The 22619-nt window shown below is 39.7% G+C and overlaps 1 protein-coding gene across 1 annotated transcript in view; it reads left to right on the top strand.

Annotated features, from left to right (window-relative positions):
• The window catches only part of LOC130923443 (leucine zipper putative tumor suppressor 2 homolog), an 80107-nt gene extending 57761 nt beyond the window's left edge, over positions 1-22346 (top strand). The window contains exons 3-9 of the mRNA XM_057849162.1: positions 6077-6703; positions 7109-7741; positions 9369-9491; positions 10689-10835; positions 10902-11387; positions 13360-13464; positions 13592-22346. Of these exons, the coding sequence (XP_057705145.1) occupies positions 6110-6703; positions 7109-7741; positions 9369-9491; positions 10689-10835; positions 10902-11387; positions 13360-13464; positions 13592-13774 (2271 nt within the window). The 5' untranslated portion in view covers positions 6077-6109 and the 3' untranslated portion in view covers positions 13775-22346. The remainder of the gene's footprint in view (positions 1-6076; positions 6704-7108; positions 7742-9368; positions 9492-10688; positions 10836-10901; positions 11388-13359; positions 13465-13591) is intronic.
• The last annotated feature ends 273 nt before the right edge of the window (positions 22347-22619 follow it).

The raw sequence follows: 22619 nt of genomic DNA on the forward strand, positions 1-22619 counted from the left end.
ACAGTGTGACCCACCAATGAATAAACAAAGAGGAGTGCTACACAGTAAACAAAGAACCACAGTAGAGGACATCCAGCAATGTAGCTGTTTTTCATGAGAAAAAATGTCCAGTGAATGATCATGTCTCAATGCCATTGATGGCGATAGACTAGCAGCAAATGATTAAAAGGCTAAATGGCTACAGAGTATGAATGCTTTAGTCGCCTAAGTAATCTAATAGGAACATATGTAGGAAAGATGGATAAGAAAATACACATTTGGTGTTTAGTAAGGGACGGGGTAATGGTTCTATTTGTAATCACGTCTCACTTCACGTTTGATTTCCCCTGTTTGGACATCATAAGGCGTCTGTGCACTCGCCAAACAGGATTAGTAAGTCCTGCTTTTCCCAAGGCCTCTGTGGAGCCTCTCTTTAGACAGCCAGGTACTGGATGGAATTCTTCAGAAGTCCTAACCCCCTCCCTTTCCCCATCGTGACCTCCACCCAGTCCTCTTTTGTCTCATCACCCCTGAAACCTTCATCTACTTCTTTCACAGTCCCACCGAGCCTCCGGAACAGCTCGACTTGAAGGTTGCGTGCGATTGCAAGGAATGATGTGTTGCTGCGGAATAATACGTTTCCGCTCCTGGGAATAGGTTGCCGGTATTAACGGTTTTATAATAACGGGATTATTTGCCCATCACGGACCTTGCTAGTAAGCCTTGTTATTAGAGAACTACCTGATAAGCCCTTTCTTATGCCATTACTGCAGGCCGGATGGTCGCACACAACCACCTTCACTTGCCGTCTAAGACATTAAGACGGCCTCTGAGACATTCGGCATCAATTAATAGTTTTGGAGTGTGACGATGCAGTTTAAAATGCCCCGGAGTTGACCCTGTGATTGCTGGCTGCGACTCGATTGCAGTTTATTTTTAAACGTCGACTCAAATGCCTCTTGCTGAGAGAACAATCCCATGAAATACTATCTGGATGATTTCGAGCTCTTAAGATGCTTTCTATTTTTAGACCAGATGACAATTTTTTTTTCTTATTTCTATCTTGCTAGCTAAGGATGAAGCGTGTAACAGGGAAAGTGGATATGGACACAAAATATGCATTCTCCACCTAAAGTTTAAAAAAAGTCATCCCTGGATTTTAAATGTCAAATCATGCTGCTTTTCAACCACAGGATTTATATGATATATAATAATTATAAAAATTAGTGGTGTGACAAAATATCGAAATGGTGATATATCGTGATACTTTGTATCCCAAAAGGTTATCGATATGCTCCTGCCAAGAATCGAGATATCGTTTTAAAAAGGTGTCAATGTCTAAAATAAAAATAAAAATGAAGGAACAAGTTGCTACCAAAATCTTCCTTCATAATAGTGTCTCAGTTAACTCTAAGGCTGCATTGACGATGCTCGACGCCCAATCCATTTAGACTGGGACTGGGTTCGTTCGTTCGTTCATTCGAAACTAGAGCATTCACAATCATTCTGTCCGATTTTCAGGGCATTTACAGGTCATTTGCTGTTTATTTTAGAGCATATACAGGTCATTTTCTGTTGAGTTTGAGTCACTGCCTATTCATTTGGGTGATTCCTAGGTCACTTCCTGTTCTGTAACTCAAAATAAACGGGAAGAGACCCATAAAATACACCAAAATCAACAGGAAGTAACTAGGGGTGCACGATATCCATTTTTTGAAACCGATATCAATAACTTCCTGCTCCTCAAGGCCGTTACCGATACGATAACCGATAATATACAGTATATATAATTTTTCAATGTATTCACCTGAGTTTTTGAACACCTGTAGGTCAAAAATACTAGTGGGTGATTCAGCTTAGATTTGCCTTTGACCGAACCAGAATTTTCATGATGACATAAACATTATTATAATGAACAAAACAAAGACAGTAACAAAACTTTGCATACTGGAAAAACAGGAGCGGAAACTAACGCACAAATCCCAATCTGACACGTGCCAAAAATATTATTAATAGGGCCGATAATATATTATGTTATCGGATTTATTGGGATGACGTCATAATTCCTATTATCGGACCGATAATTATCGTGTACCTCTAGAAGTAACTGAAAATCAACAGAAAAACGACCTTAAATGACCCAAAATGACCTCATGGCCTTGCATTGGCCACCACTACCGGCCATAGACGTTCAATCCCTTTGAAGTGGGAGGGATGGCAGCGAATGAACGAATGATTTCCTGACCAATGTATCGATAATCGTTGTATCGCCATATCGTCAGACCATCGTTATCGTGAGCTTTGTATCGCAAATCGTATCGTATCGTGAGGTACCAAGAGGTTCCCACTCCTAATAACAGTGCATTGGATTAGTGCTGCAAAGATTAATCGATTAACTTGAGTATTCGATAAGAAAAAAAAATAATTCCGATTAAAATTAGTTGCTTCGAGTATTCGTTTAATCAAAGTGGCGTTGTAATGGTTTATTTTGAAAGTGTTTGCATTTAGTTTAATTGATTAGGTTGGATACACTGCCCTCTGGTCTGCCTCTTTTCACATGGCTGAATCCAACTGCTCCCTGTTAAGACCAATATAAGATAAGTTTTTGTTTAAGCTAATGTTTTTTAATGCATTCATAATTTAGTTTATTGGTATATGTAGCCGTTTTTTGTGGGAATATGTGTTTGAACCATTCGTTAAGAGCATTGTGAAAAACTAGCATTTTATAGTATGTAAGCTAGCAGACTTTTCTTATGTAAGTTAGCAATTGTTCTTTTGTTGTACATAGATCCTCGTTAAAAAAAAAAAATCATACTGTTTGAGGTTCAGCTCAGGTATTTTAAATTTTTCATGGTCCTTTTCCGATTACTCGATTATTTGAACTAAGTAGTCCACGGATTAAACGACTACTAAAATATTCGATGGCTGCAGCCCTACATTGGATATATTCAGTGCTTTTTCAGGACATTCTTAGACGCTTCACATTGCATTAATATTTCACTCCACACTAGGTGGCAATTAGATACTTTTATAACCACAGCTGCCCTTGGGCAGACCTGACAGTAGCAAGGCAGCCAATTTGTGCCTTCAGCCCTTTTGACCACGACCAACCACTCACTCTTGCTCAACTTTTACACAGCATAATTTAGTGAAGTGTCTTGCCCAAGGACACAACTACGCGTACATGCGATAGCCAAGATTCGATTCCTGACTGTTTGATCAAAGGATGACCCGTTCAACCACCTGCACAACCATCGCCTGGTTTGGTTCAGGTCCCACTTAGTCAATGGATAAATGCAAGCTCTATTTTAGACAGGCTTTACTGCACTGAACAGAGTAGTCACCCAAACATTTTTCATTCCGGGTTAAAGTTCCTTAGGTTGAAATATCCTAGGACTTTAGGACTTTAAATCATTCACAGCATCAGAGGGGGAAATTAGCTTCCAGGATTTATTGTCACAGTGACCAGAACAAAGCCAGACTGTAGAGGTCACAGTGGTGGGAGGGCAGCTCACATCCACTCCTTAGAGGGTCACTAGGTTAGCGCTCAGGGGGTCACACTTGACGTTCTCAAAGGATTGTTAATTCTATTATCCCTGCCTGAGAGGTCCCCGCCAGGGGCCGGGAGATGAGCGGTGCAAAGGATGAAGGGATAAAAGCTAGAAGGTGGTCACGAGGTGTTATTGTTTTGGCTATGGGAAGTGATCAGATTGCAAACAGGTCGTAATCCTTTTGGAGCATGTGTGGTCGTGATGTTTTCCTCAAAAAAAGGATAGATACAGTTGGCTGATAAATTACTAGCGTAATTTCTCGAATATAAGGAGCACCCGTGTATAACGTGCACCCCAAATTTACTTGTAAAATCCAGGGGAAATTATTGTACCCGTCGTGTATAACGCGCACCCTAATTTTAGCACCAATAAATAGAAGAATACAAGAAAACAGAGCTCGTGTACAGATACAGAAATGTCATTTTACTGACTGGTGAAACACAGCACAAGCATAGCACATTGGTAGTTCAAAATATTACCGTAAACTGACAATATGTACGGTAATAATATGATCTGATAACTTCTTGAACTTACCAGAATCCAGGAGAAAACAAAACAGATGTGACTTTTCTTTTAAAGGCTACTGTATAACTTGCTCGTTTCATCATGATGAATAAATGTTTCCTCCATGGATTGATACGGTAAAATGAAAGTGAGAACGTAAGTCGGAAATCCGAGAGAGCTCATCGCTGTCGACACAACAGTAACAATAAGAACTATTGTTATTTGGGTTTGAGTTTCCCGAGGGACAGATATAGTTGACGGACACAGGAAGTCTGTGTTGTGTTACGTTTGTTATGGTACGAGTTGCGGAGCTGCAATAAACGTTGACTCAAATGAGTTCAAGAAACGAAATTCTGTGCTTTATGAAAAGTGAAAAAAGCAGAATTTAACACAGACGAAATCATTTGGCCGATCAGAGTGAAGTATTACCGAAACAAAATGGTGACGTCACGTACCATAATGGTCGGCAACAGATCGCCGCATACGTTTCTTCAACACAACATGGCCGTGTCAATAAAAAAAAATCGTTTTATATATATATATTTCTGTCTCCATCCATGTACCCGTGTATAATGCGCACCTTGATTTTACAAGTTGATTTGGGGGGAAAAAAGTGCGCGTTATATTCGGGAAATTACGGTAATAATTATGTATGGAGGTAGATTGGTGTCTTTATTATTCAATCAAAAAAAAAAAAGTTGCTTCAATCAAATAAAAAGTTGCTTCAATCAAAATATATATTTTCAATCGAAGACAAAGTCACTTCAATCAAAAAAAAATGTTTGAATGTAAAATATATTTGAAAGCTATTTTTCTTTGATTGAAATTTTTTTTTGATTTAAGTCAAGTTTTTTTTTTTTTTTATTGAAAACATTTTTGATTGAAGTCATGTAATTTTGCGTTTGGATCACATTATTTGATTGAAGCAACTTTTTTTTTGATTGAATAATAAAGACACAAATCTACCTCCATAATTTATGCAGCCTCTTATTTTCTTACGAAAGGCTGAATAGCGTGACTTCCATGCAGGCCACCTTCCTGCTGTTGTTTTAGTCTGAGGGTTGGCCCATTTGAAAATGACAATAGGTTGCTGGGGAAATTATTGTTTCCGTTGCTTCAACGCTTACATCTGTTGCATAGCTTGTCCAAGATGTTTTCCCGAAAGCTTTGTGGCATACCAACATGGAGTTGGAAAAATTCTGCTCTCTCCTTTTTATGATTTACAGTCAAAATCATTTTTGCCACTCATTGAAAAGCCACAGTGGTCTCAAAAATGTACACTGTCTCTACTTCGAAACATTGAAGATACATGTCTTGAATTGTCGTGTTTTGAGGGGGACATGCACTAATATTTATCATTTCAAATGTATGTAATATACAGTGCGTGTGAATTGTAAATCTTTTGATGAGATCATTTTTTTCTTATCTTCAAGAAAAAACATTTGACAAGGATTTTCTCATATCATGCAGAGTATCACCTGACATCTTTTTCCACTAGACCCGATTGATGTGTTCCACTGTGCCACCATGGTGTTAGTCCTGGCAGACTGTGTGCACTTATATCTGCTGCGGATTATTCCGCTCGCCCAGACGGATTTAGGCTTGGCACGACAGGCCGAGGATGTGCGTTCACCCGGGCAGCCGCCTCCGATAATATTATCTGCAAACGGAAGGACTTAATCTGCTGCCACGCTTACACTTTGTACAGCATCAAGTTAGCATCATTTCAACACAATTTTCCGATCGGATTTCTCCGCCGTGACTTTTGGCAACCCCGGGTTCAAATGGGGACATTCCCGAAATTTACCCAGCAGCTGCAGATGACACTGATCGTGACTCATTAGCAGGACACAAACGCTTTCTCTTCTCCTGCCTCATTAGCGGAATTGCCAATTAGCAGCAGTGTTGCCAGAGTTCCCTTTGCCAAATGCATAAGACTGAACAGATCGAGTCTGTCAATAATTTGGTGGCCAGTCCAGTAACATTTCAACTCTTAACTCAAGGAAACCCTGTAAAATGCTTTCTTCTGTCTCCCCCCACAGGGTGCATGGTGTCGCTAACACCGTCTAGGCACCATGGCTCTGGTCCAGGCGCGCCCCGTCTCTGACCAGCCCAACCCCGGTGTCGACGTCCAGCAGCACCAGTCAGCCTCTCATTCCCCCCCGGCCTCCTGCAACTCCACCGCAGCTATGGGTTCCGTGAGCAGTCTTATATCGGGCCGAACATACCAAGAAAGGCACTGTCGAGCAGCCAGTGAATTTTCGGCGAAGCCTCGCCGCTCCACGCCGGCCACCACCTGCTTCCGTCTCCAGGATAATACCCTCCGCAGTGCCAGCTCCTTGGAGCAACTGCTGGTGATATGCAACCAAACGCAGGAGAGCCAGATCCAGGCCCAGGTTCTACCTCCGCCGCTGCCCACCAAGAAGCAACCTCGGCCAGGCAACTCGGCAACGATGACCGGGGAATGCATAGCGACCGCCGGCGGGGTTGATAGTATCACGGGATATATGAGCAGCCAGGTGGTTGTCGGAGACTGGAATGACAACCTGGTCGTGGCACCTGTCAGTCCTTGCAGTGACTCAGATGAGCAACGGGACAGTAGGACTCTAAATGGAAATATAGGAGGACCACCCCCAAAACTAATTCCTGTTTCCGGGCAGCTAGAAAAGGCAAGTATCCAAATGAGCATTCAAATCAGAGTATCTATGTAGCTGACCGTGACCTCTGATCGAAACCTCATCATTTTATGAAGCAATTATGCAGATGTGGGCATTTGTCTGATGGATTATGGCCATCATCTACTTGCTCATTTAGCTACCTGTATATGCTCAGAAAGACACTGGACAGGATCAAATGTAACATTTAGCTGCTATTCATCTTGCATGCTTTTGTCTAGGGTAAAAAAAAAAGTACATTAAACAAAACTGAAATTTTACGCTAGTGCAACGAACTGAACAAACAAAACCGAAACGTTTCGATGCATCCATGTGAATCGTTACACTCCTAAAATATATTCATGCTTTTAATGTTTACAGTTACTGATAGTTAAGCTTTTGTGATTTAATCTTTTTCAGAACATGGAGAAAGTGCTGATCCGTCCAACAGCGTTCAAGCCCGTAGTCTCCAAAAATCGCCACTCGGTGCATTACCTGTCACCGCGACCAGGAGGATGCAGTCTGTCTGAAAGCCAGGGCAGCCTCAACCTCCTCTTGCCACTCACGGCTCCAACTGGCGGCGCTGAAGTGGCCGGCGGCAGTACCGGCTCTGCTTTGGAAGAAAAGCGCGACTCCTTCGGCGGAGGGCGACATGCTCAGGGCAGCCGGTCCTGCTCAATGTCGGACTCCGGGAGGAACTCCCTTTCCAGCCTGCCCACTCACAGCAGCACCGGCTACAGTTTGGCCCCCAGCGAGGGATCGGGGTCCGGGTCGGCCAACGCGGAGCCAGGGCAGATCTCGGTTAGAAACGCTTTGGGCGGAATTGGTCACTCGGATAGCGGACGTTCGTCGTCCAGTAAGAGCACCGGGTCGGGGTCGCTGAGCGGGCGGGGCCGGCCGCTGTCGGACAGCGGCTCCTGCGGCCGTTCCTCACCGCCCACTGAGGGTTACGAGGTGGTGGTGAGGGATTTGGAGGAGAAGCTGAGGGAGCGTGATGTGGAGCTTCAGCATCTGCGGGAAAATCTGGATGAGAATGAAGCCGCCATCTGCCAGGTAAGAAGAATCATCATTAAAGATGTTCTCGATCTGATCGGAAACCGGGCCGATCATGTCATTTGCCAGAGCATCATAATCAGGTGAAAAAGATCAGATTCTTAAAATGTATTCATTCATTTTTATTCCAAATTTTTGAGGGCTTCAATGCAACAAAATAATCCAAATATGCGAAGACTTTGGCAAAAGCAGTGATGTTTGGGGCAGCCCTTTTAATTTTCTTTGACTTTTGGACAATAATACTTATTGGTCTTAGTTATATTTTAGTCATCTCTAAATGTGTTTGTCTTCATCTAGTTTTTGTTGGCGAAAACTCAAGACTGATTTAGTCTAGTTTTAGTCGCCGTTTACTAAAAATGTTTTCATCTGTAAAATTTTAAAAATTTTACTCCAAAATGAAATCAATAAAAGTTTTCAACTATTTCAAATAAACACTGACGGACGAGCACCTATTGAAGCGGCTATCTACAAGGACAACGCCAACTTGGTGATAATACACAATCAGCAGGAAAATGGTACATTGTTTTCAATTAATTATACCCTCCAGCACGCCACGAACTGTAAGTAAAAGAAGTTGTCTGAGAGTTTAAGAGGACACTTGCCGTTAGCATTAGCCTAATGCTAAAGCCAATGTTATGCTAATACTACGAGTAACATTTAGTCTGTGATAATCACTCAGCACAGTCATTTAAAGGTAAAACAACATTGCATATTCTCTCTGGCCGAGAAAACAAATCTTACCATGTGTGCAAGCCTACTTGCAGCCTGGTAATGACACACTGGTAAGTTGGGAAGGTGGGGGGGGGGCGGGCGGAGCAGCAAGTCACGAGTGACATAACCAGACACTGCTACGATACAGGCTAACTACACATAAAATGTCACATACGTGAACATATGACGGAAACACATTTTCGTCTCGTTCTCGTCTCATCAGATGAAAACTGGCATTCGTCTCGTTATATTTTAGTCTCTACAACACGTTTTTAGCTCGTTTTTGTCTCGTCATTGTCATGAAGAAATGTTGGTTGATGAAATATTTTTGTTGTAGTCATCGTTGATGAAAACAATACTTAGCCAAAGAAAAAAAATTATTAATTAAAAATTACCATTAACTGCGAAAAACAAGGGATCATCTCACTGGTCTTGAGAATTCTGTAGCACATTGTGGTGTGTCTATTTCGTTTGTTTACATTTGTAGTCAAACATAGTTGTGGTGTTAGGAGTTGGAACACCCAGCATGCAATGGGATTACTCATGGGGGGGGCAGTGTACTCTCCACTGTGCGACTGATAGCTTGAAAATGAAACTGTTCATTAAACGTTTGTGCATGATTTTCATGCCTCGTCTGCTTATTAGAATATTTAAAATAGACAACACAGTACAGTACTTACATTATGGCCTTGCTTCGAGGGGGAATTTTCTATTACAGTCCATATAATCCATCGTACAATTATAATTTTTATACTGTGAAGTGAAAAAACTTTTAAAAACTTTTCGTAATATTAGATTTTTGTGTACCGACGCTTATGTATCTCGAGGTCCCACTGTATATATGAACATCCTCCTTATTGTCATAGCCATGTTTTCTAAATCAATCAAAGTACAAACTTGGATCATCTATGTTAAGGTATACGAGGAAAAGCAGCGCCGCTGTGAACGAGAAATGGAGGAGCTGAGGCAGAACTGTGCTAGCAAAATGAAGCAGGCCTCACACAAGGCACAAAGAGCGCAGCAGGTCTTACAGTTACAGGTAGGACATTTTAATTCCACAGTAGGGTTTTGAATCAATTTCATGACCATCCAATATGATATTGATTCTTTGGACAAAAATACCATGTTTGCCGATATTACAGTGTGTCATGATTCAATACAGTTCGATTCAGTGGTGTTACCAGGATGCCAGGTGTGGGTGGGCATTCATCTTACCTGGGGGGAAGCTACAATGCTCAAGTAGGTCGAAATCCAGCGTAGGGCTACTGCACCTTAAAACATGTTTTGTTTTCTCCTTGAGATAACTGTTATTGTGATTTGGTCTAAACAAATAAAAGTTCATTTGTAAATCCAGCGTAGGGCTACTGCACCTTAAAACATGTTTTGTTTTCTCCTTGAGATAACTGTTATTGTGATTTGGTCTAAACAAATAAAAGTTAATTTGATTTTATTTGACTTAGAACACATCCATAACTGAACAATATGGACATGCAGGTGACAATGTTTTTTTTTAGGTAACCTATTGTGGTTCCTCGGTTTTATTATTATTATTATTATTACAGTTATTCTTTGTTCCGCAGCCCCTTTGAGCTCAATTTGACCCCCTTAGAATGCTTCAAAATGTACCAACAGCCAGGTAAACACTGGCGAAAACTTTGATAAAATGTAAAATAGAAAAAAAAGAAAAAAATCAAAATATGCGTAAATGTGTGTAGCGCCCCCTAGGAACAAAACTTAATAAAACTTATGAATGGGATACCATGCGCGGTGCCCTGACCCCCTTTAGCACTACATCCAGTTTTCTTTGGGTGGGCAGAGCGTGTCCGTGGGTGGGCACTAACCCCCCCCACCCCCCACCCCGCCCCCGGTAACGCCCCTGATTCGATTCATTTTAATATAGTACGTTATTGTGTATCCACAATCAGTTACATTTCACATAAATCGGTTTGATAGATTTCACATTTTTGTTGCCAAAACATTTTAGAAATCTGAATGAAAACTTCTTTTTAACAAAACGGTAAATCTAAACTATGACTATACTATCAACGTTTTGCGTTTTGATCTACTTGATTTGATCATACTTCGATCCTAATAAATAGCATAACACCCTTTCTCCACAAGTGAACACATTCGCTGCCATGGATGGCGATACACGCCAAATTTTGACTGTTGTCGTTAATGGTAATAAAATGTGCCAGCACTTTCCGTAAATGTGACTTATGATGTTTGTCATCAGGTATTTCAACTACAACAAGAGAAGAAGAAACTACAGGAGGACTTCTCATCCGTGCTGCAGGACAGAGAATCTCTGGAGAGGAGGTGTGCCAGCATCCAGCGTGAGCAGACGCAGTTGGGTCCAAGACTGGAGGAAACTAAGTGGGAGGTGGGACAGTTTTTTGTGTGAAGATGACAAATTAGCTCTCAATCTTACGGTGTCCTGTTTCGTCAGGTGTGCCAGAAATCAGGAGAGATCTCTCTGCTCAAGCAGCAGCTAAAGGAGATCCAGTCGGAACTCAGCCAGAAGGCAGGCGACGTGGTGGTACTGAGGGCCCAGCTGAGAGAAGCCCGATCGGAGCTGCAGGCCAGTCAGGCTCGTTCTCAGGAGGCCCAGGCCGCCCTGCGCACCCGATCCCTAGAACTTGAGGTGTGCGAGAATGAACTCCAGAGGAGGAAGAGCGAAGCCGAGCTGCTCCGCGAGAAACTGGCTCGCCTGGAGGACGACACCCTGCGCTTAAGGGATTCCCTGACGCCAGTCGGCGGAAAATGCACGAGCCTGAGCCTCCATCAGGGTCGGGGAGTGCTTGCAAGGGGAGGACCCAGCCCCTGTTTGTACCGCAATGTGGAAGACGAGTTGGGCAGAAATTGGGCAGGAGAGAGCGACGAAGCCAAGGCACAGAGGCAGAATGCCGAAACGCTGTTGGGGCTCAGACAACAGGTACACTATCAAAATTAGGCAATTACCGTAATTTCTCGAATATAACGCGCCCCCCCCCCCCAAATCAACGGGTACATGGATGGAGACAGAAACATACAGTGCCTTGCAAAAGTATTCGGCCCCCTTGAACCTTGCAACCTTTCGACACATTTCAGACTTCAAACATAAAGATATAAAATTTTAATTTTTTGTCAAGAATCAACAACAAGTGGGACACAATTGTGAAGTGGAACAACATTTATTGGATAATTTAAACTTTTTTAACAAATAAAAAACTGATTTGCAGATTTGTCTGCAAGCCAGATGCAGCCCTCAAAAGAACCAGAGCTGGCTTGCGAGCCATAGGTTCCCGACCCCTGCCTTAGACTGACACATCGAACCCAGGTTAAGAACCACTGCTTTGAAGGTTAGAGTACAATAGACCAGTGTTTTTTAACCGGTGTGCCGGGTGCCGTGAGAGGTCGTCAGGTGTGCCGCGAGAAATTATCCAATGTCGCATTTATATATATCTTTTTTTCGTAATGTCGTCGGGCGGAGTTGTAGCAGCAAGGAAGGAAGGAGTAGGTAGAAGGTCCTCGATCAAGTGCAGATGAGCGAGGTATCGCTCATGTCGCGTTCAAGAGCTGCTCGGATTTCTAGCCATCAGCGACCTTGCTGTCTGCGACAGTGTGGACCCTAGCATGTCTACTGCACATCATATGGTTAGACTCGCCATGTGTTGATATACTCGAAAGTGTCTTTTCTGTTTTATCCATATATTGCCACGTTTACATGGAGCCAAATATTCCAATTACAATGGGAATATTTGTTCAAACCGAATAAATGTGTTCCATATAAACACCTCATTCGGAATGAACAGGCCCAAACCGAATGGAATTTCATTCCGATTCACAGGGGTGGAATATTCCTTTTCCCAAACCGATTAGAAGTAAAATTATATCATGTAAACAGGGAAGCGGAATGGTGTCTGGTTGCGTTCTTTCTGCACATGCTCCGTACTGACGTGGTGACTTGCTAGATACTCTGCCCTGATGCGGTTAAAGACATTGCTCAAGTCCCCCTGTCTGATAATTCTGAGCTTTTTCAAGCCTGCCATCATTTTTTTTTTTTTTTTTTTAAACTGAGAAAGACTGACAGCTGTTGAAGAATAAGAATATTGACTTCGTGTTCATCTAAGCAGGCTCAAGTTTCACACTGAGTAAGTATGCGTACTGAGGAATTATCTTATAATTAAATATACCGTACAGATAATATTTTGCAACATTTTTGGTTTGTGGTGTGCCGTGAGATTTTTTCCAATGTAAAAATGTGCCGGGACTCAAAAAAGGTTGAAAAACACTGCAATTGACAGTAGTTCAATTCCAATTCAAATAACGCAGTTTGTGTTTGGGACCCCCAGTATGTGAAACCAATCTCTCTTACTAGACACATTTCATGCGTTTCTTATGATTTATTTCTTTTACCCTATCAGAGCTGAAACAAAGCCTGGTGACCCACCAGGCTTATAAAGCAGTGGGACACTGGGTCTTTATTAAGAAAATGCAGCTGAACAGAAAAGGTACAGATAGAAAAAAGAATAAGGGGAATAGTGATATAGAAATCTAAATGGAATTGCTAGACATAGAGAGTTTACTGAGGGGACACCATGTGAGGAATGGATACACTTACAGACATATTCAGGCAAGAGATGAGGGATGGCAGCGGGCATTGTTCCCCCACCATCTGCCCGCGTAAGGGAGTATGATGTATGTGGGCATGGTGAGTTGGGGCAGGCACCATGTCTGCTGGATCCAAGCCATAAAATCCATGTTTTAAATCACCTGTGGTGAAAATTGTGCCTGTCAGTTAAACACAGGAGAATCTCATCTGTACGTCATTGAAGTGGCTGTCACGTGTCACGCTTCAGCCTTACACAAACATTTGCACAAAATCTCAAATAAAGGTCTTAAAAGTGTTCATACTTTTGTGTCAGGTGGACAGGCTGAAGGGTGAGCTCATGTATGAGAGGAGGACAAGTGAGGAGCAGATGTCGCGATTCGATGACGAAAGGAGGGTTTGGCAAGAGGAGAAAGAGAAGGTAAAAAGCACACACAAGCTGTATTTGAGTACATCTTTGGCATGGAAAATTGGATTCCTAAAGGTGTCAAAATTTGTCTAAGGAACAAAACGACACGATTGGTCGTAACAATGTTGTTGCTCCTCAGGTAATCCGCTACCAGAAGCAGCTACAGCAGAACTACATCCAAATGTACCGACGGAATCGCGAGCTGGAACGTGTGATGAGGGAGCTGAGTCTTGAGCTGGAGAACAGGGACATGGACGACTACGAGGTGCACAGCGGCAGCAACGACATCCATTTTGAGGAGATCACCGCCACGGAGATCTGAACAAGCCGTGTTTGCAAGGAAAAAAAAAACACGGCTGGCTTTACCTCTCGAGCAGCTCCCAAAGGTGTGTTCTTCCTCTACTGCTGCACTCTTCGTGATCTTTCATACAGTGTTTCACCTGCACTTTTTTTAAAGACTCCGACACTATAGGGTCAGCACAAAAACGGTTTCTTCTGAAGAGCTGGGAAGTGTTCAAATCAGGGTAGGATTATGGATTGTTGCAAAAAAAAAAAATCTACTATGTGCACATTTTCTTCCACAAAACAACAGGGCACAAGCATGCATGTCATGTTATGATAACGCCCACACATCTGCTACTTCATGTTGTGTTGTGTATTTTGGATGGGAATATTAGACTAAGCATGTCAATATAGTACCGCTCCAATCCTACAGGGGTGATAGCGAGTCACAACACAAACTAATACATTAGCCTACTTTCCTTAACTCAGTCAGGTTGCTTTTTGCGCTTTCAAATTTCGCAAAACTGCGAAAAACGCTCCTGTTGATAGGAGACTGTAGAATCCAACGTTCTAAATTACTGTGAACCGTACAAGAGAAACTAACGATGCGTGAAAATGTGTAATGATATAGAGTTTTTTAAAAGTATCTACACGTGAATATTTTGGCAAGTCCACATGCTTTCAACGTGATTCAAACACACTTTAAACATAACGGCCAGCCTATTATGTCACTCTTTCAGTGCCAGTGACGTGTAAATTAGTCAACTAGAATCCAAAAAATAGAGCACCAATGACAACATTTCCTGTCATTTTTTTCCATGGGTCTGCTTTCAGTGGAATGGCTCACATTTGTAAAGAGATTATTTTTGCCATTCAAAGCACATAGTGTTTTTGTTGCTGCTTTATAGAATGAAAAAATTGTTCAGATGTTTGTGTCAATAAAACATAGTTTGTAGTGTCAAAGTCACTGTTGTACTAAAAATATCTTTTCACAAAAAGCTTGTTGTTTTAATTTTTTTGCGTCAAAAAAAAATAGAGAGAAACTAAACAAACTTCTGCATAATACTAAAAACAAGTTAATATAGAAAGGAGTTTTTTGTGTGAGGAAACATAGACTTCACTCTCAGTTGACGGGGCACGGGGCCTGTTTTCATAAACTTAAAATTCTAATATTTTCAAAACCAAAGCAGGCACCTCCCTTAGGCATATATGAGTCTCCATCAAAAAATTCCCTAATAAAATCCTGATGAATTATTTTTTATATAAGTACAACAAAACGTAAAATGGCTATAAAATTCTCAGATTTTACGCTAGATGCACAAAAATCACCAAATGCAGAGATAATCACCTATATTTTCAGGATCAATAGCAATATTTAACATAAAGGTTTTTGCCCAAAATAGTATTTTTTTAATTTAGTGCAATTTGACATCATTTTTCAACAGCTAATAAATCACTCAATTTTAACATTCAGAAACTTAATACTTGAGGAAAGCATGCAGAATCATCTTAATTTTACTCAACAAAAGCAAATTTTCATTTTTCTATATACAATCGAAACTTATTTAGGTTGAATTCCGATGTCACTATTGCCTCAGCACGTCTTGCTGGCCCTCAGGCCTTCGTCGTTTTTAGATTGAAATGTTACATAAAATAAAACACGTAAAAGCCCAATTTTTTGTTTGGAGGCAAAAATGTCAAAATTACTATTTTTTTTGCCAAAATAACGGGCAGTTGGCCGAAAATTACCTGATTATTTGAATGTAAAGGTAAGCTGTTCTGTATGGATACAACATCCAACATGGCGGCCATCACAAAACGAAGGGCTTTTTAAGTTGACAATTCTTATAAATAAATGTGTAAATGCCAGAATTCTTATCGATATGAACGTAAAACAGTCCAGATTCTTGGATAAAAGCAAAAAAAAACAGGCAGTTATCATTCATTTTACGTAAATATTTCAAGTTAAAGTTACGCTAATTTAACGGTAAAATAACGTTTCAAAGTGCATCCACGGTGCTATTTTATATAATAATTACCTTGAATCCTCGACCAAATCACTCCTGAGGCATTCCTGCCTCCTTGTATGCACAAAAAAAAATCTTTGTCCTGCTTCCACCTAAATCAGGTGATAGAACGCAGCGTGTTTGAGTTAATCGCAGTGAAAACTTCCATGACGCCCTGATCGACCCGGGAAGCTCTGGCGCAATGTCTTTTGGAGCTTTCTTGTAAACTGATAGTGAAGTCTATGGAGAAAAGAAGAAAGTCTCATATTTAATTTAAAAAAATGCCCAGTGAATGTTTATGTTACAAAGCCAATAAGTTCAATAGAGAGGACTGGCACTGAAAGAGTTAAAGAGGGTAGAAAGCAAGTTGTTCTTTACTCATCAGCTGCCATAAATGATGATAGACGTCAATCCTTTTGAAGTGGGAGGGCTCGCAGCGAATTAACATTCGTTGTCACGTTAAGTCAGTTCTTGTGTAGTTTTTTCCCCTCAAAATATCAAAAAATAACCCCCAAACTCACACCTAGAAACATCAAAAACAACTAAGAAATGATTATTCTTTTTGCTTTTCATCTTGAATCAAGCTCCTCCTTTTTTTAGGAGAAGGCCAGCTTGTTTTGCGCTGGCTTTATTCCTCCATTCACATACAGAGTGAAGACGTCTGCGTAGGCCAGATTTTCATCCAAATTCATGAGAGCAAGTACATCTTCAGTCTATAACCTGCTTGTGCTAAATGGCATAAGTTTTGCCAAGGAGCTTTCTGGAGGTCTGCTTTCATCTTGAGGCACAGTTGCCTGAATGTCCTCAATTGGCTGTTTTGGGGAGACATGAGGCTTCTGGGTCAGGTGGGGCCAGGCCATTCTGGGACTTTCTCTGACTTACTGGGGTGGAGTTAACAGACAATCATATTAGTTGCCTTCTGCAAGTTGAACCTACTCAATATAATGCAGTTGTAGACATTGCGGCTTCATCCCCATTGAAGATATTGTAGCCAAAGGTTTTCTCATGTGTTTGAAAATCCATATATTTGCTTCCCACTGTCATGGTGACACATACGTATGTAAGTGTGTCCTTTAAATGAAGGTGGCAGATTTTATAACCGCCGACATTTAGGAAATGCCGAGATCTTCGTAGACGTCCTCGATTTTGAGTAGGACAGGCTGCATCTGTCAAGCTTGGTGATGACTTTCAGGGTTCGCGTTGCCATCAATGAAAGTTGGGTCAGCACATGAATATGTATCCAGTCCCAAAAATACCACAGGGTAGCCGCAGTGTCTAAAAAAGTCTAAAAAGGTCTAAAAAATTTTTGGATTTAAGGCCTTTAAATGTCTAATATTCTCCTAAAATCTCATAAAAGGTCTTAAATTCAATTTGGAAGGGAAATATTGATCTTACTTTTATTTAGAACATGAAGAAATTTTTGTCTCGCTTTTAAATGTTTCGATTTTTGAGTAAGTACAAAGCGGAACTACCTGTGCTGGTCAGAATTTATCAATCACAAGCAGGTTTTGCTGTGTGTGCGCAGTTGCGTGTTGACAGTTTAGTAAGCATAGCATAAAAAACTCGGCGGCATTAGCACATGTATAGAAAACTAGATGCGAAATGACACACTCGCCGGCGTTAGTAAACAGCCAATATCTTAAAGCGGTAGACTTCTCTGGAAGGCTGTTGTAGCGAACCTTCCAAGTGAATATAATTAACTTTTTATGTAAAATACTCCTAAATCTTTAAATGATACGGTTTTAAAACTTTCACATGTCAAAAGTAGACGGAAGGGAAATTATGGAATAACTTTAACAGCTGATTCACAACATTAAATTAATTGAATGTAGTTTAAAGCTGCTGATCCAGAATTTGGACTTGAGTATTTTATTTACTGTTGAACTGTTAACTTGATACTGAAATAGTAGTTTATTTAAGCCTGAGAGTATATTTGTACATTTTTTTAAACTAATGTCCGAAAAATTAAAAGCAGCTTATAGCTTGGGGGTTGCATCAATAATCGATTTATAATCGAATCGTAATCGAATCGTTAGGTGCCACAAGATTCCCACCTGTACTTTGCAAGTAATTCAGGGCCTCCAATTTTCCTTCAAACTAGGGTTGTTCCGATCATGTTTTTTTGCTCCCGATCCGATCCCGATCGTTTTAGTTTGAGTATCTGCCGATCCCGATATTTCCCGATTCGATTGCTTTTTTTTTTTTTTTTTTGCTCCCGATTCAATTCCAATCATTCCCGATAATTTTTCCCGATCATATACATTTTGGCAATGCATTAAGAAAAAAATGAATAAAACTCGGACGAATATATACATTCAACATACAGTACATAAGTACTGTATTTGTTTATTATGACAATAAATCCTCAAGATGGCATTTACATTATTAACATTCTTTCTGTGAGAGGGATCCACGGATAGAAAGACTTGTGACTTTGTATATTGTGACTAAATATTGCCATCTAGTGTATTTGTTGAGCTTTCAGTAAATGATACTGTCGCCATTTAACTGTTCTGCCCAAATGCATGATGGGAAGTGCAACCATGACTGTGCGTAGTGGTACCAATTGATATATCTTCTCTGCGTTGGGAAATAACATAGGGTGTTAAGAAAAAGATCAATTACTATCTTTCTTCCCCACATTGCTTCCCACGATATTTCTAATCGTACGGAGAGGGATTGTAAGGCTTTAGCCAATTAAAAAAAGGCTCCAAAGCCTGCCAAAATTCACTCTACTCATTTTACGCTGCCTTTTAGCTCCATATATAGGTAAAACAGCGCCATCACAGATTGAACGCGACAATGCGTGAGTGGGTCGTGCAGCGCATTCGTTAATTGCGTTAAATATTTTAACGTGATAAATTTTTTTTTAAATTAATCACCGCCGTTAACGGGATAAATTTTATAACCCTACCTTAAGCCTAAACTAAAGACTCTGGATGAGTGTAACATATTATGTCTGTAACGTTAAATACAATTAGAAAACGATTTAATTAAAAAAAATATATATATATATTAAAAAAAGGCATGTCCGATATTTTTTTGCCGATTCCGATACTTTGAAAATGACGTGATCGGACCCGATCGATTGGGATGCCGATTGATCTCTACTTCAAACCTTTTGTACGTTTTTTGCCGGTATCCATGTGAAATGGGTCTTAAATTGTATTCATTACGGTCTAAGAAAAAAAAAACCTTAAATTTGGCTTGTAGAACCCTGCAGAGACCCTGTACCACCAAATCTTCCAAAGGTTACTGAACTTTAAATCGGGAAAGTGGCAGAAGTTATCTGTACGGAAACTTCAACATCGCCACCATCTTCGTGTCCTGGAATGTGTTTAGTGTCGAGAAGCTGTTCTTGGTCGCAAAGAGCCTTGCAAAGGTTGAGCGAATCGGGGAGGCGCCCAGGTCCAAATCCTCAGGATCCGGTTCTCTGTAGGCTGTCCCTGGTCCAGTACTCCCCACAAACACTCTGGGAGGAACTGAACAGGACCGGACATAATTTATGGGGCATACATAGTCTAGCAGGTAGGGGGGAAATGCAAACTGCAACTGAAAATAACAAACGTCCTCTCAAAGTACATTTTTGATAGTAAGGTGTTAGCTAGACCCTCCCACTTAAAATCGATTGGACATCTATGACAAACATATTGAAATTTACAGCAGAAGGATGAAACCAGCCACGTTTGGACATCTATCCCCGTCAATGGCAGCGAGTGTGTTAATTTGACCCTAAATTTTTAATCATCTGCCATTGAGAGAAAATAAAGCGCGGCTGCATTGATGATTCTCGCTTTCGGCATCTGCCTTCCATTCGCCGGTCTATTTTTAGCTGCGTTCCAAAACTAAAAATGGACTTTCTTAGTCTCTTCTTCTTTAGGCTGCTCTTTGAACTTGAGGTGCGCTTTTATGCTCACTTTTTTTTTTATTTGTTCCTACTAACGGGCTTTATTTAGCTTCCAGCAGCCTGAAAAGTCACAATAGTTTCAATTTGACACAAAACAGACTTTAACTCTTATTTTTCTTACCCAGCCTGAGAGATTTTAATTTTTATAGACGAAATATATAAGGAAAAGGATATCTATATCATGAAGGTTGTGTATTTTTATATAGAGATATGAATAAAGCACCTACTCCTTTTTTTTTCTTGTTTTATCAACACTATCAGTGTGGGTTTAAAATGCCAATTCTATTTGGCTATTTGGGTTGTCACAAACAATTATTTTGATAGTCGATTCATTGTTTTTGCGATTAGTTGACTAATTACTCTGGGCTTTAATAAAATTAGACGCTGAAAAATGTTGAGTTTAAGTAACTACTATGTACTGTAACTGTATCGTATGCCGTCAATGGCAGCCAAAGAGTTCAAGCTTTTTGAGGTTACAAGAAATTGAAAAAACAAAACAAAATCAAATAAATACATTTACCGGAAATTGTCTTCTTTTGCAAAAAATTATTACTATTGGTTTTAATTCATTTAATGAAGATTTTACATGTATATGGCAGAAAACACTCAGGTGACTTGAAGTTCCGCTCTGAGACCCCAATTTAGCCAACTTTCAAAATTGTCCGATATACACGTGTGATACATCATTGGAAAGCTTAAAATCTCAATTTTCTGGGGGGAGAAAATTTTTGAACAGGAGGGCATTTAAAAAAAATAAAATAAAATAAATAAATAAATAAATAAACAGCAAAACCCCATCTGGAGGTGAAAGCACACAAGAACGCAAGAGCAGAATTACAGACGCCACGACTTTAACGAGATAATATTGCGTACTTACCTTGTTTCGATCCAAAAACTCCATGTAGAATGTATCACTGAGTGTCAAGACACAGCTGTGAAGTGCCACAGCTGGATTTTTGGGGGGATTTTATGGGTGAAACATGGTAATATAACGAGGGTCGCGATGCAGAAATCACAGACATCAATGAGTGGTCAAGATTTCCTTTTTCATATATTTACCTTTTTAAATGTTTTTTTTCCCCAATTTTTCTTTGTTTGGATCGATTATTTATCATCTAACATATCGGAAAAAATGCGACTGAAAAAAAAAATACAATTAGGCGATAGTTATGAGGTAAATATCCGTGACTTTTTTACAGACTCCATTTTTTTGATTTGATAAGCGTAATTTGTTTTAAAAGTTTAAAATATGTGAGTGAATAATTTTTAAAGTCTTTTTTTTTAATGAAATGTTAGACATCAATTAATGATTCTAAGTGAAAAATGATAGGCATTTTGAATAATAAATATAATTAATTACCTTCGCTTTATGGCTGGTTTGAAACAAAAGTGGTTGCGCGACGTCTGTAAACGGGGGGTTTCAGGGTAAAACGGGCAAATTAATAGTTCAGGGCTTAATGCGCCATGAATCTGCTACGGCAACATATAGACATATTGTTCTATCAAACAACAGTTGTTTGGGCTTAAAATACAGCAGTTTTTTTTTAAAGAGGAGTACAAGAGCAGAAACTGCTTTTTCAGTCTTGTCTATGTTTTCCGATATATATTATTTTTGCAATTTGGAATTTTTACTTTTTTTATTACTCCTGGCTTTTTTTTTTATTGCTATTTCAATCAATCTTTTTCCCCCAAAATGTATCTTTCAGTTAGTTCATTCATTTTATTCAAAATTATTTTTACATTTTCTTTTATTGCCTGTCACAAAATACGTGCAGACAACACTGATACTATTATATGATGTCAGATGGGCCCGTAAAATATTGCACTATGGACCGCAATTGGCCCCTGGGCAGCAGGTTTAAGATCACTGTCCTATATGAATGTATTAAAAAAAAAAAAAAGAAAATAAAATTGTGCATGAAAGTGTTAAATGGATGAGTTTGTGAGCAATACGTCAATTACTGCTTGCATTGAAGACTGCAGAGAATATGGTTTTTCCCAATTTATATATTTTTTTTTTAATTAAAAGAATAATAGAATATTTAGTTGTTGTTTTTTTTTTCAATTTACTTTAAAACGTATGTCGACTATTGTTTTCTTTTTCAATTTATTTTAAAACCTGATAATAAGGGAAATTATTATTATTATTATTATTATTTTAATTTAATAAAACATACTATTTACATTTAACAAGCTCCTAAAAGAGGATCCGGACAATTTATAGGTGAACAATGTCGACTATCAAAATAGTTGTCAATTAATTTGACAATCGATTAGTTGATTAATGGTGGCAGTCCTAATGTCTAAAGATGTAAAACCTCAGAGGGTGATTTAGAAAGAAAGCCCGCGAAAATAAACCCCCCAATAAAGATTTTCATTCTAATTGGTAGTATTATAAAATGCTTCCACCGGGGTTTCCGACTGTTCCTTGTGTTATGAGTGTAAATATGTCAAAGACTTGACTGTAAAAGACATGTGGGATATGGACATTTCAAATGTAGCCACTGTGACTCGAGACCAAAGTAACCCCAACTCATAATCTTTTTTTTTTTTTTTTTTTTTTTTTTTTAATTATCCTTTTTTACATTTGCTTCTGTTACGTCACGTTCGATTGACCAAATCGACGTTGTTCATGTAAATGTGTACATTTCTTGTATAAATGATGTGTGTTGTTTTTTTCAGTAAAGAGTAAACTGTCACACCTTCAAGCAGAGTGGACTTTTTCGTATGCTTTATTTTTGGACATTAACCATTTCATGTGTCGTATATGTACATCCAGTGGAGTGGCCGAGGCAGCTTATTTATTGCAGGTGGGAACAGTCATCTGTGAGAGGTAAGAAGTTAATTTTTTCTTTTATTACCTTATTTTTTAGATTTCAAATGTTTTTTTTGTTTTTGTTTTTTTTTTAAACTAAATTGTTTTTTTTTTACATTTTACCCCAAAAGGGTAGATGTGTAGTTTAGGGCCCTTC

This window comes from Corythoichthys intestinalis, chromosome 10 (genome assembly GCF_030265065.1).
Source record: "Corythoichthys intestinalis isolate RoL2023-P3 chromosome 10, ASM3026506v1, whole genome shotgun sequence".
NCBI classification, from domain to species: Eukaryota; Metazoa; Chordata; class Actinopteri; order Syngnathiformes; family Syngnathidae; genus Corythoichthys; species Corythoichthys intestinalis.